The 14,558-nt window shown below is 40.7% G+C and overlaps 1 protein-coding gene across 1 annotated transcript in view; it reads right to left on the reverse strand.

Annotated features, from left to right (window-relative positions):
• LOC122548596 (phosphatidate phosphatase LPIN1-like) overlaps positions 1-14,558 on the reverse strand; it is a 108,804-nt gene that overhangs the window by 63,801 nt on the left and 30,445 nt on the right. Inside the window, exons 2-3 of the mRNA XM_043687431.1 lie at positions 7,597-7,797; positions 5,603-5,698 (exon numbers count right to left, since the gene is read on the reverse strand). Coding sequence (XP_043543366.1) covers positions 5,603-5,698; positions 7,597-7,797 — 297 coding nt within the window. The remainder of the gene's footprint in view (positions 1-5,602; positions 5,699-7,596; positions 7,798-14,558) is intronic.

Raw genomic sequence — 14,558 nt, forward strand, 5'->3', positions numbered from 1 at the left:
CCCTCTAGGCTCTATACAGTTTAACTTCAGGACTTGAGCTCTCCCATGCCTTATCCCAATCCCCACATACCAGGCCATATTATCACAGCTTGCCATTACACAGAACCCATTGTTAGCCATTAACAGTCCCCATTAAACAGCTAATCACCTTCCTAACCAGATTATCATCCACTCCTTTGTCTGTCCAACTGTTGTTCTGTCTCCTTGGACTATCCCCTATCATTTGCTCCTTACCACCTCCCCCACTATCTTCTGCATAAAAAACGTTTTCCTAATTACCATCAATTCTGAGAATGAGTCACTAGACTCAATGTTGATAACAGATTTCTCTCCACAGATGCTGCCAGCAATTTATATTTTTGCTCACAATCTGAACTCATTCTATCAGGCTAAACATCCAGATATTAAAAAAGACCAAGTTCCAGTGAGGTGTTGGACAATTATAGATCAATTCTCACACCTTGGGAAATCTCCTCTCCCTGGCAAACTACTGCGCATGTGTTTGGCTGCCTGAGGAATATTGTTTGATGAGGTCATCAAATCCAGTACCAAGCTCATGCCCAATAAGACGGCAGCATTAGCTGCCCTTCTGTATACATTGGTCAAAGTTGAAAATCACAACACCAGGTTATAGTCCAACTTGTTTATTTGGAAGCACTAGCTTTCACATCACCGCTCAACATCAGGTAGCTGCACTCCAAAAGCTGATGCTTCCAAATAAACCGGTAAGACTATAACCAGGTGTCGTGCAATTTTTAAAACTCTGCCCACTCCAATCCAACCCAACACCTGCTCCTCCACATCATGTATACATTGGTGACGTGGACAATACAGTAGACTCTCCAGATCCCAAGGGAAACATCACCAGAAATGCCTCAATCCTGCAAATCAACTAGGATAATCGCTGCTGCAGTATGTGTGCCCTCCCTCAGTACACCCCCAGTATCGAGGCACTGGCTGTGGCCCATCAGCTGCAGGGGGTGGGTCACATTGACAACATAATCCGACCAGACCTTTTACTCCAAGCTTCATCATGACAACGTGGAGATTAGAGGAATAGTGCTAGGAGGAGGTCCTCAAAAAAAAAATGCACAATCTGCACCATGTGGGACATCTCTTACCCAGGATTGCCCAAACTAAACAAGCATCAGCAAAATTAAAAAAGGGACCAATCTGCAAATGGCCACTAGTTGGGCCAGTTAAAGTACAGACAACCGAACAGGTGCCAAAACCCAAACATCCCATCCATCCCCAAGTGGGGAAGGGTCAGCTCTGGGCTCAGCTCCAGAATGGACAAATGTTATCATGGATCCTGAAGGATCGAGGAAAGCTTTCCACACCAGGCATTCTACTCCTGAAGTTACATTGTAACTTCAACTTGACTTGCCTCTCTACCCCATTCCCTCTCCCCATCTCAATACTGTGGCCTATTTTCTCCCCACTCCCCCAGCACTCTAGGTTATTGAGCTTCTTCACAGTCCTTAGTGCTGCAGTAAGATACTCTCCTGTTCAAAGCATCCTCACTGAGCCAGTTAACCAGGCCTTTAATTGAAAGATTACAGCATCTTGCCTTTCCACATTCTCATTTTTGTTGCAGAAGTGGCGATTGCACACTAGCCATGCTTCCTGGTTTGCACTTCCTTTGTACTTAAGCTATTCTGGTGTTTTCTAAATTAACCAAGTTGCTCCCAGAGTCACAGTACCCTTACATTATTTGACTGGAGAGGTAACTGCAAGCAAAAAAAGTCTTTTGTAAGAAAAGGCAAAACACTGCTTTCTTCAGGTTTCTTAAACATAAATTGGTCTAGCGTTTAATACTGTCGTCATTTCCACATTAAAGTGGACTCATTTATCTAACTCAAGTAGAATCACTTATCAATGATAGGCTAAATGATCCACAGCTTCATAATTGCTAGGAAAGGAATTCAAAAAATTCATCTGCTTTTTCCCTTCCTGTTTGAGGGACAGGGACAGGCCTGATAGAATAATACGTTCAGACGATCCATAGTTGAGAATAGTCTATTCTCCTGTTCCTCAGATGCTGCCTGACCTGCTGCGCTTTTCCGGCACCGCACACTGCTCTGATCTCCTGCATCTGCAGTCCTCACTTTCTCAGATAATCCATAATAGTGGGATCCATGACTAGCTTGAACTTTATTACCTGATCAAAAATGCATATTAGCCAGAGATACTCAGCTCATTTGCTTATTTCACCACCCTTTACCCATCATGAAACTGCACACATTCCTCGTCACTATTATTCATTTGTACTCAAACCCACGACATGAGACAACTTAATTATGGCAGTCAAGAGCTAAATCTCTCAATGCCATCGGTAGCTTATTCATGATGTCAATTTCTTCGAGGATCAGCCAGCCATATTGTAATCCATGCAGTCTGTCCATCAGCCCGAGCATGGTGACCCACTTTACCTCCTATCAGGATCAAATGTATCGAAGCAAGAAAATATGCTGTACTCCAATCCCACCATAGATTGGGATCACTTCACAAACATACAGGCAGAGCCAGACCCAACAGTACATAGAGGTGCCAGCGTTGGACACTGGACACCACACACACGCACAGTTATAGTCCAACAGAACTATTTGGAAGCACTAGCTTTCAGAGAGCCACCTGATGGAGAAGTTGTTGAGTTTGAGAGCATGATCTTAAACCTCCACAACCACTTGAAGGAACAGTGCTCTGAAAGCTAGTGCTTCCAGGTTGGACTATAACCTGGTGTTGTGCGATTTTTAACTAGACACATGCATTAGTAATTCATTTTACTAAGAATACACGCAACAGACAATTCTAAAATTGTACTATTTTTAGATAAGAGTAGGAACAAATGAGTGTGCACTTAAATGTTTACGAGAAGGTTACAACTGTTAAAAACGCTGATACAAATTCAAACAGGATCCTTGATTTTACAAACTAAAAAACTGTATGGAGTAAACATGGAAGGTATGCTAAACCTTTATAAAGCACTGGTCAGCCCCCCACACACTAGCAGAGATATCAAAACATTGCATTGTGCAGAGGAGATTAATTGGAATGGTATCAGGGATAAAAGCCGTCAGGTTACACAGACTAGAAAGTCTGGATTTGTTTTTTATTTATTAGATGTTGAGGAGAGTTTGGTAGCCAGCCAAAATGATGAAGTGGAGGGGCTGGTGTTGGACTAGGTGCACAGAGTTAGAAACACCAGGTTATAGTCCAACAGGTTTATTTGAAATCAAGCTTTTGAATAAACCTATTTGACTATAACCTGGTGCTGTGTGACTTCTGACAAAAATGAAGGCTTTAGATAAGGGTAAATAGTTTCCAATGGTAGACTGATTGATGACCAAAGCAAACAGATTTAAAAAGGCAGAGACAAAAAGAGAAAAACAAAAAGGAGGAGAAACAACTTGGGTAGTGAATCATACAAGATCTTGAATTTACTGTGGGAAAGGATAATGGAAGAAAATTTAACTGCAAAACTTCCAAAAGGGAATTGAATACTTAGGAAAAATTCACATGGCTCCTGGGAAAACATCAGCAGTTTTTTGCAAATTTTGGATATCTGCATTAAAAAACAACTTTGAACTGAAAGGAATTACAGTGTTGAAATTACCACCTCAGATATAGTGCTAGTCTTTATCTTGGTTATTATGCACCCACAACACATCAGCAGAGCCCTCTGCTCAACTGAGAGGAGAGTCACTTAAAGCCAGTGTGTAAGATGGGGACAACACAAAAAGAAAGCCAGATGGATCTTTTGATTATAAAATAGTTTCCACTTGAAAGCGGAGTGCTGTATGCATCAGTGAACAGCACAGATCAAAGACAATACAAAATTCATTGAGCTGTTCAGCTCTCTTGCTGTTGACTGACCCAAGATCTCTGCACTTCTGCTGTGCAGCCTTTTCATACCGTTTTAGTGACAGCAGCCTTCTGGTGTATTATCATTTCATCTCCCTGCTGACAGCAAAATCCTCAAGTACCTCAGGACCACAAGCCCTTTATTTCTTGGCTTTTGCCTAATATTTAAAACCTAAGGCTTGTTCCCTTTTGGAGAGAAGCTTTCCATTGTTTCTTAATTCTCCCTGTAGACAGAGCCTTTTTAAGCTTTTGACTCCTCTCAAAGTCCCTTGGTGCATTTCTAAATTAAAAGATGCTGTACAAACGCAAGTTGTGCCTATTTAATTCTGCCATTTACTGTCTCATCTAAGAATGTGAACTGGTTTTATTTCTGCTGTACATAATGTACTCTGGAAAGTTGTCAGCTCAAGGGTGGAGCAGAGATAGTTAAAATTGCAAAAAAGACCAAAGAAAAAAAAAACAATTCAAATGACTGACAAAGTCAAAACTTTAAGACAAATTGCAATATGATCAAATCCAATACTCTTCAAAAGTGAACAAATAGCTGTGGTTGCTTCAATGCTGATTCAGAGTAGGGAACTGCAAACATTTGGTTTGCAAAAGATGAAGAAACTGTCTTCACACATCCCAGCGAATGACTCTCCTTGATCCTGTGTGGCTAATTCACAGGATTATATGCTCCAACCAACTGGATTTTATCAGCTAGGGTAACAAATAGCCCCATAAAGAAAACAGTTTTAACGTAACGAGTGATCAGCATTCAAAATGCACTGCCCGACACGATGCTGGATACAAATTCAACATTATCTCCTCCATACTGACTAGAGATGGTGGCGAGTGAAGGATGGGAAAGAAAGAAAAAGAAAATTCAGAAAAGGAAGAGTCTGGCAAATGGATTGGCTCTTCAAAAAGAACCAACACGGAGTCAAATGGTTTCTTTCTTTCCCCATGCTAATTTAATGAAAAGCTTACCAGACCCTTCCAAGGAGGGGAAGGGGGAGTGAGGGAGCGAGAGCGAGAGCGTTTTTAACTGGAAAGCTAACACACTTGGCACAAAAAAGGGAACAAGCCACCGCTATAGCCAAACCTACAGCCACAAAGCAAACACAGAATATGCACAAATATAGAGGGAGCTGGAGTCCACGAATATAGCTCTTTGAAGAGAGCAGCGATGTCTAACAAAGCACATGGGATCTTGCACTTCACAACCAGAAGTTGAGTAGATGAGCAAAAGTAGTACTCAGGACTCAGACCTGATTAGGTCACAATTGGTGTCCTGTGTCCAGTTCTGGTTAACAAAGAAAAAAAATGAGAAGATCCTCATGGGGATACAAAAGGTGACTTCACAGAGTGGATCCAACATAGGAAGTTGGATTGGAGCAACTAACGTGGCACTCCTTGGAACAGTTGTATAGAGGGATGCAAGAACTTCAGTTTCATGAAGAAATGTTGTTCTTATGAGATGAAGGTACAGGATTAAGTGGACATGACCTTGGGAAAGAGGTGTAGGTGGGGAAAACAAGCAAGAAATGAGTCATGTGCAAGAATGCATGAATAGCATTTCAGTAAAACTATAGAACATATCTGCACTGTAGATCATAAAATGCAGCTATGGATTAAAAATAAAATCAATATTACACAAGGGCAAGCTGGCTAGTTACTGGAACTGCCACTTTCTGCTTACCTTGATTTTCAAAGTCTAATTAGGGTCTGTACTTAAACTAAAATTTCAACTTACCTTTTTATTTGTTGTTTCTTGAACAAAAAATGCTTCCCCATTGTCTCCAAGTTTCATCTGTAATTGCACAGGCTCTCCATTGATTTCTATATCCACCTAAAAAAAAATTGTATAATACATAGGTCAAATCCATATTGTGAAGTAACTGCAATGAATTTACTAAACCACCCGTCTATTGATACATTTGTGAGTTTTGCACTTCAAAGTACTGGATGACAATGATCTGAAATGCAGGTCATGTTGCTATATTCCAACAGTAGAAATCAAGGTCTAAAAAGAAAAACCATTTCACTGTTGGTTCAAGGTTTGCTAGTTGCCTCGTTAGTGCTATACTCAGAACTAATTCATTCTAAGAATACAAACATACTTTTCTTGATTTATATCCATTACACATATCTCACCTCACTAGTCAAGTCCCACTATTTTCCAAGTTATCAAAAAGTTAAAGATTGTATCAAAAAGGGTCACCAGACCCAAAAATGTTAACTGATTTCTTTCCAGACGCTGGCAGACCTGCTGAGCTTTCCCAGTAGACTGTTTTTGTTGTGCTCAGTTTACATGCCTTTTTGATCCAAGTTAATAGAAAGCATCATCCAGGTTTCTGGACTTGACAAAAAAAGTGACTTTATTACAAATAAAATGATTTGTTCATTTACCCGTAGCTATGAGCTGATGATTGGTCAAACTCTTAACCCCTCCCATTTAAGAAACCTCCCAATGTGCAGATGTAGAGACAAAAACCAAAACTGATTATGGGTGGAAGGAAAGACTTATAAAGCCAATGGGTTAATTTGCTAGGACTTGTGCTCTTTGATCTCTCGTCGCCAGCTACTTGCACTTTTTCAGGAAGAACAGTGCGACTGGCTCACAACTTATCAAGTCTGACTTCATGATTTAAGGGCACAGCTTACAGCAACTCAAGGGAAAATAAATTGGCTTCCTCTTAGCTTCAGGTTTGTTTCAAACTGCAGACAGAAAAAGTGCACCTTCCTTTCCCAGTATCTGAAATTTTGATCTTGTTGTTCATACCCACAGGCAGTTACCTGGGAGCCAATCACCATCAATAGCAGGCAGAAGGCCTTAGTTATCACCAACTGGTCACCACTCCATAGACCAATTACCAACTTGTTGCTGGCCAAATCTCACTCTGTACATATCCCCTGACTCCATCTCAACCGCGACTAAACTTCCATTGCAGCTTCAACAAACAGCAATACAACAGTCTTTACACACAGTAAATATTAACCAGTGACAAATGGATTTCAGGTTTCTCCAAGCAAGCCTGGAAAGAAACACTTTCCTTTTTATTAGTGTTCGCTCAGGACAGAAAAAAAATTCAAGATTCCTTCAAAACCTCAATTAGCAAATCTGGAGCTGGGCTTCGGTTTAATATTAGACAGGTGTTGGTTGATCCAACAAATTAACATCCTAATACAGCACCTTGGGTTAATAGAAATTAAGGGCAGGATGTCCCTGCTTGTTTGACTTATTGCCAAACTGATCCACAACTTCAGAACAGCACCCTTCATTGCGCTTTGGTGGGTCGGTGTGGACTTGTTGGGTCGAAGGACCTGTTTCCACATTATCTAATAATCTAAAGAGATCATCTATCTTTGTGCTCTTGTATGGCACGACAAACTCAGTACCTCTTGGTATTGATCATCAAAAGATTTTGCATGGTGAACAAGCTAGTTTAATTTGGAACATTAACAAATTAGACTTAGAATCAGAGACGTACAGCATGGAAACAGACCCTTCGGTCCAACTCATCCATGCCAACCAGATATTCCAAAGCAAAGCTAGTCCCACAAGCAGATCATTCCATCGGTCTGGATAGGATCTTGGGCTCGAGACTCCAACAGCTAAAAAGGACTGTTCAAAGATCTACTTGTGCCACCCATATCCCAACAGTTCAGTTTCAACCTTGGTTTGCTATGCCTGTAAGTACAAGGAAAATTGCTTGTCCTAATTAAGAAAGGCTGTCACTTACTTACCACTTTTTCTCTGGAACGGAGCACACCAAGTTTTCCAAAGCGAACATGAAATGGAGAGCATTGGAGACTTCCGTCAGGCTGTTGGACTACGATGATATCGATACACCCTGATAAAGTTGCAGGATTCAATCCTTTGTAAAGCTCTTTCACTGTGACAAACACCTGCCCAGCCAGTTGCCCAACGTAATTCATGGTCTGCGTCTTTAAAAGAAGGTAACATTTATAACTCTGCCCACAAAAACTGAATAAGCATTGAATAGATCATAATGTCAAAACAGATTAGAGAAAAACCCCCAAGACAAAAAGGAAACAAAAAATGCAAATTTGCCATTTCAAACAAACAATGGACATTTTAATGTTCAATAAAAAGATATTTACTCAAAAGCTCACATTTAACTAAAATTCAATGCAGCTAAACCCTGCCAGGAATTTGTATGTTTCCCTCATGGAAGATTCAATCATTGTTTGTCAAGAAAGGAAAGCTTTTACATGAAGCTTTAAAAAAAGCAAAATAATGACCTGAACTTGCTAGGATTCAAAAGGGAGACATTTCCCCATGCCACACCCCTTCCCCAAATGGAAATAGGATAACTACAGAAATATTTACAGTAAAAAATTGAACATTGAAATAAACACATGGCAATTTTTTAAAATTTGAATAGTTTTCTGGATAATGCTATAACATTCATAGCATTTAAGCATTGTTAAACTAAACATTGACAAAGCAACTTGGCCCAATTAGTATTCAATATTTACCAAATTCTAAACCCCAATAAGTAAATGTATCAAGAAACTAAAATAGAAAATGCTGGTCACACTAGAAAGCTTTGATTCTGGAGGAGATGGGAAATTTCTGGATGTTACCACTATGTTGATTGAACTATATTCCAGTTATGATAAAGAAATTGATTTGCTATGTAACATTACAGATGAAGAAAGAGAAAAAAAGACAATGTGATGAAAATGAGCAAAGATAATTTAGACCACTGAAGGAACAGGTCCAAACAGGAGCCTTATAATTTGCTCCACATGGTGATCCAGGACCCTTAGTGCATCTTCTTCCTCTTGTACCAGTGTTTACTATTAATATTTCCAAACAATCGTTTAATTGAGTCTTAAATCGCCCTTCAGGTCCTGACAAACCACTGTTCCATGTGTGTCTGAACAGAGTCTATACCTCATTGTGGGGTTGGCTTGCTGTAACCAGCCTCAACGTGTAGGGAAGAAAAAGGCCAGCTTAATCTAACATAGTAGAGGAAAACTACTTCTTGGTCCACAAGAGGTCCCCTTATACTACACTTTGGCCACAGTTACATTAGTTAGACGTTCCAATAGGGACGAACAAAGGAAGACAAGAGGTCTACTCCTCAGTCACCCCAAGCTGGTCTGCCACAAGTCTATGACATTACTATAGTGAGGGTGGATAAAAAGGTCCTTCGGTATTAATCCTTGCAGTCCCAAATACAACAAACATTGAAGTGAAAAGAAAAAAGTCTAGTGTTGGTATCCTTTATCAAAATTCCTGATGAACCAAAAGAAAGTGTCTCCGCAAATTATCACTTTTTATTACTGAAGGACCATTCTATCTTAATTCTATTAGCTCCTTCAGAGTTACTTTTTTGTTTCAAAGATTTCTACAACTGACACTTTGACCTCTTCTGCAAGATTGCCCTGCTTTGTTGTACAGTGCAGACAATGCTGGTAATACTCAGGCAGCAACTATGGAGGAAACTATTTTGTTATGGTCGAATCTTCTACACTACCCATCTGATGTTTAGTAGTGGTGGTGGTTGGGTGGGGCATCCCACCATCTGCTTTGACTAATCTAGGTAATTAATGCTGGTACACAACCCTACTGCCCAACTCTGAAGCCTTAAGTGGCCAATATGCCCACTCAAGCATTCATCCCACTGACACGGAGGGCTACAGTGGTTGGGGTTTGCGATGCCAGAGTACAACCAGCAAAACTCTTGCTCTGCTGTTTGTGGTCTCCAGCCGAGGCAAGAGCAGGGAGATTGGGTCCTGCAATCCCCACAAGGGAAGGGCCCAGCATTGGGATGGTGTTAGGATGGGATCAGCCACAAAAAAAAAGTTAATGATGATCTCCCTTGTCCTCACTGCCTCCACCTGTCTCCAGGTGTAGGGTTGCTCAGTAACTGCAGGGAAGTGTTGTACTAACATTCTGTAGCATCACTGGGAGGAGGTGAAAAAACAAAACCAGCTACTTGCCTCTGATGTGACCAAAGGTTCAGTGAGTAAGACTTCCTAAGTCCTTGATCCTGGAAAAACTGGAAAGCCCATTTACTGGTCCGTTAAATCCTAAACATCAGAAGGTGAATTAGGCCTTCCTGAGAAGGAGAAATGAAGGCTTTCAAGCCTGTGGACAAGATCGCTTGCCTCCACAAGCTTCCACACTACATTTCAAACTCATTTCGTCAGGCAGACCAACCTTGTTTTGATTGATTTCGTTATTAGGATTTTCTCTGCCTCCCATTTTATTATTTTCCCCTCCTACTTGGATTCAAAAACTTCATTCCCACAGTGAACACTTCACTATTGCTTGCCTATTCAAAAGCAGGTCATTTCCTGGAAACCTCATCTGCTGTGGAAATATTTGATCATGTTTCAACTGACTTTACCTTCTCTGAAAGGTCTGTATATCAGATTACAACTACCTCTCAGTAATGGAATGCTTTTGAGAACAGTTCATGATCGCAGACTTGTTCTACTAAAGAAATACCCAATTCAAATGTCTTCAGGCCTGTAGAAACAGGTTTTAAGTTACAACAGAAAGCCAGTTTGAGAGAAAAGGGTGTCTTTCAAATTAAAAATGTACATTTCACATTCATCTGTGAAGACATACTTGGATTTAATAGTTTTATTTTTAATAAATTTCTTTTGGCTTGACTGTTGGTAAAGTTACATACTGAAAATCTCTACTTTCCTATAACAGTTTTTGTCTGAAGGGCTGTCTATTAGGATCACAGACAATAACCTAAGATAGGACATTAAACTGCATACCTCTGGTCCTACTGTTATCACATGTGGGATTACAGGTGAATTAATGTTATTTCTGCAATTATAAGTTCTGGTACAGAGTAAATGAATTCACATTAGTTTGGGATTGTTTCGGCCGAGAGCTGACTTAGCAAGAATGAGGAAATATATAATCTGTTAAAAGTGATATGTCAGCATGAGACGTGATTACAAAACAATGGTAGAAATACAGGCACTAGATAAAATGCTGGCCTGTATAAACATCTGTTTTCCCACTTGTATGGGGATACAGGAACAAACCCCAATTAAAAGGAGTTAGTGATAAGATGCTGTGAGGGGCAGCGCAGATGGAGGGAGTAGATAATGGTAAGCAAAGATGGGATGACGTCAAACAACCTTATGGGAGCCAGAGATAGGCATTTGTCATGGACAAGGCCGGATAAATAGAAGTTGTGGGATCAGTCTTAAGGAAATGAGTGACGTAAGCGGAGGAGGGGGCAAACAATGAAATAAGAAAACAAATATGGGGATTCAAACTGTATAAATTGAGAGTTTGTTGGATTTGATGTGCATTTGTCATTGTCTTACCTGGCATTAGACATTGGACCCACTTGCAAGTGTACAAATAAAACGGCACTACTAGTTCAGACTTTTGGTCTCGGACTGAAATTATTGAAGTGAGTGAGCTTTTGTTTCTCACAGACAAACTGAAATCTCAGCAATCTTTGAATAAATCAGACTAGCTGTCCAAGACATGGTATATACAAATATATTGTCTGCCAGTGGAAAAAGAATTTTCAAATTGCAGGGGCAATAGTACTATTACCTAGAGACATGGTAGAAATATGGGAACTAAATCTTCAAAAATATTAGTTACAAAGCTATGCTTTATGCTCAGTTACTTTATTTATTTATCAGAACAGAACTACCTTTTGTAATAAATGCAGGCTTGTGGGGGATGCTGGTTAAGGCAACATTAGCTGTTCATCCCCAGTTGTCCTGCAGATGGTTACAGAGAGTGGTCTTGAATTGCTGTAGTCCCGAGGGCATAGGTACACCTACAGAGTTGCTAGTGGGGACTTACAGAATTTCAGCGCAGGTCACTGTAGAAGAATGGTGATGCAGTTCCAAGAAAAAAAGACTTTGAAGAAAGGAAACTTAAGTGGTCAGATTGCCATGCATCTGCTTCTGCCTTATCCTCTTCCCTAGTTAAAGCGGAGAGTTGAAAGGTGCTGTTGAAGAAGCCTTGGTAAGTTATTATAGCATATTTGCTGTTAATTATAGATGGTATATTGCCATCGTGTTGGTTGTGAACGAAGTGAATGTTGACAGTAGTAGACAGGATGTCCTAATCAAGCAGGCTGTTTTAATAGGTGATGTTCAGCGCTTGTGTGTTGTTGGAGCTGCACCCATCCCAGCAAGTGGGAAGTATCCCATTCCACTCCTAACTTGGGCCTTGCAGATCGTGAGCAAGCTTGAGAGAGACAGGAAGTGAATTACTCATTGCAAAATTCTTAGTGTCAGACCTGCTCATGGAATTCAGCTGAGAATAGGGCCATTGAGTTCTACACAGTCCCCAGTGATTACGTGAATGTGCACTAATTGGGAATGGCTGCTTTTGGGATTAATGGTCAGGTAAATCAGTGCTGACATTTCTGCACTGAAGCTCAGCATTTAAAAAAAAAAATTTAGACAGACCAAGGCTGATCATAACCATTTCAAATCAGTATGGAGTTGAGATTCCACAGATGTTACAGAAGATGTTTTCCGCAAAATACCCCTTTTTCAAAATCAGGATCAGGTATACTTCTGGAATTCCAGATCATGTCAGAAGTCACACAACCCCAGGTCATAGTTCATCAGGTTTATTTGAAATCACAGGCTTTCGATGCACTGCTCATTAGTCACTTCATCTGACAAAGGAGCAGTGCTTCAAAAGCATGTGATTTCAAATAAACCTGATGAACTATAACCTGGTGATGCGTTATTTCTGACTTTGCTCACCCAAGTCCAACACTGACACCTCCACATCATGAAGCCCAGACAATAGCAAGGCTGCTTGTTAAAGAGCAGTCAGGCAGGTTGTTAATAAAAGGTCATGGTAATTACATTGCCATGGAACAGGACAGACAAGTTGTTTAATAGTCTACCACAACACGAAATTTGGAATCTCAATTAGTGACACTGAGCAAATTCCTCACCAAGAACAAAGCTCACATGCAAGGTCATAGCGAAATAGTATAATGCCTTCAGACCTTGGGTTACAGGAGTCACGGGTTCTAAGCTAACAATAGGTTGGTGTACATCTGGCCAGGGAGAGGGAAAAAAAAATCTGGAAATGTATGCAAATTAAAATGACACTCAGGAAGAATATAGATAGTAGCAACAGAAAGCCAAATGCTGCATGACACTCAAAGTTGGAGTTTGAATTAATTTGACTAGTCTGATCTGACCATAACCAACCTAAAAATTGCATGTAACATTTGCCAAGGTTATGGATTAGATTCCCTTCAGTGTGGAAACAACCCCTTCAGCCCAACAAGTCCACACCAACCCTCCAAAGAGTAACCCACCCAGATCCATTTCCCTGACTAATGCACCTAACAGGATGGACAATTTAGCATGGCTAATTCATCGGACCTGCACATCTTTGGATTGTGGGAGGAAACCGGAGCACCCACAGACATGGGGAGGACAGACAGACTGACCGACCCTGGGTCCCTGGTACTGAGGCATCAGTGCTAACCACTGAGCCACCGTGCTGCCATCAACAAACAATTCTATTATGGTGCAGATTAAATTTAAGTATGCAAAACTAATACATATTCAAATCTTCACCAAATTTGAAAATAGTCAAAGAATTGGTCAAAGTCAGACTACTTTTGATATTGTTACTGTTTTGCCTGACTGCTTAAATCAGGGTGCACTAACAAGTTGGAGAAAGTGAGGACTGCAGATGCTGGAGTACCAGTTAAAAATGTGCTGGAAAAACACAGCAGGCCAGGCAGCATCCAAGGAGCAGGAGAATCGACGTTTCAAAGGCAAAACCAGAGTTTACATTAGAGTGTTGCTGGAAAAGCACAGATCAGGCAGCCTCAGAGGAGGAAAATCGACGTTTCGGGCAAAAGCCCTTCATCAGGAAAGGGTGCATTCCTGATGAAGGGCTTTTGCCCGAAACGTCGATCTTTCTGCTCCTCGGATGCCGCCTGACCTGCTGTGCTTTTCCAGCAACTGTTGTAAACCCCAGCATTTTATTTATCTTATTACATTCATTTAGTTATTGTGTTACTGTAACAGTGTGACAATGTCCTGGAATTCAGCATTGTCCGGATTTGTAACAATTTTGCCACAAAACTGGTTTATGCAGAATTCTGTACCAGGGAATAAGGAGGATGCGGATTGAGTCCTTGGTAACTCGTACCAGGACTTCCGTTCTCACGTAAGTCATCACGTAAAACATACAACGAAACCATTTTTTTGCCGCATGGAATTTTTAAAAAAGGGACCAGCAGATTCGACTGACCTCAAAACAAAACGACTGGCAAAAGCAGAATCCATTGCATTTTTTTTAAAAGAAAAAGGAGACAGAACATTTTTTTTTAAAAAAAGTGTTCTGGAGGAAGCCCAGCCAAAGTGGTAAACGTATGTGTTTAAAATTAATCAGGACAGGGGGGAAAAAAAGTGAACCAGTTCATCCCCTTTGTGTTGCAATCCCTCGGAGTTGGTTTTGAACAGACTTACATCGCACCTGGCTGTCTTAGTCTCTACAGGGACCCCAGAATATGGGGGGGGGGGGGGGGGAAGAAAGAAGAGAGAGGGAGAAAGAAAGGACAGGATTAAAAAAGTTTAAATCTCAATCAGGGTTTAGCCTCAAGACAAGAAAACGGTCGAGTATTTGCAAGTTACTGAAAAATTTAACATGCTTTAGACAAGAAAAAGTGCTTCGTCCCCAAACCAACCAGGGT

The sequence above is a fragment of the Chiloscyllium plagiosum genome, chromosome 3 (assembly GCF_004010195.1).
Source record: "Chiloscyllium plagiosum isolate BGI_BamShark_2017 chromosome 3, ASM401019v2, whole genome shotgun sequence".
Lineage (NCBI taxonomy): Eukaryota > Metazoa > Chordata > Chondrichthyes > Orectolobiformes > Hemiscylliidae > Chiloscyllium > Chiloscyllium plagiosum.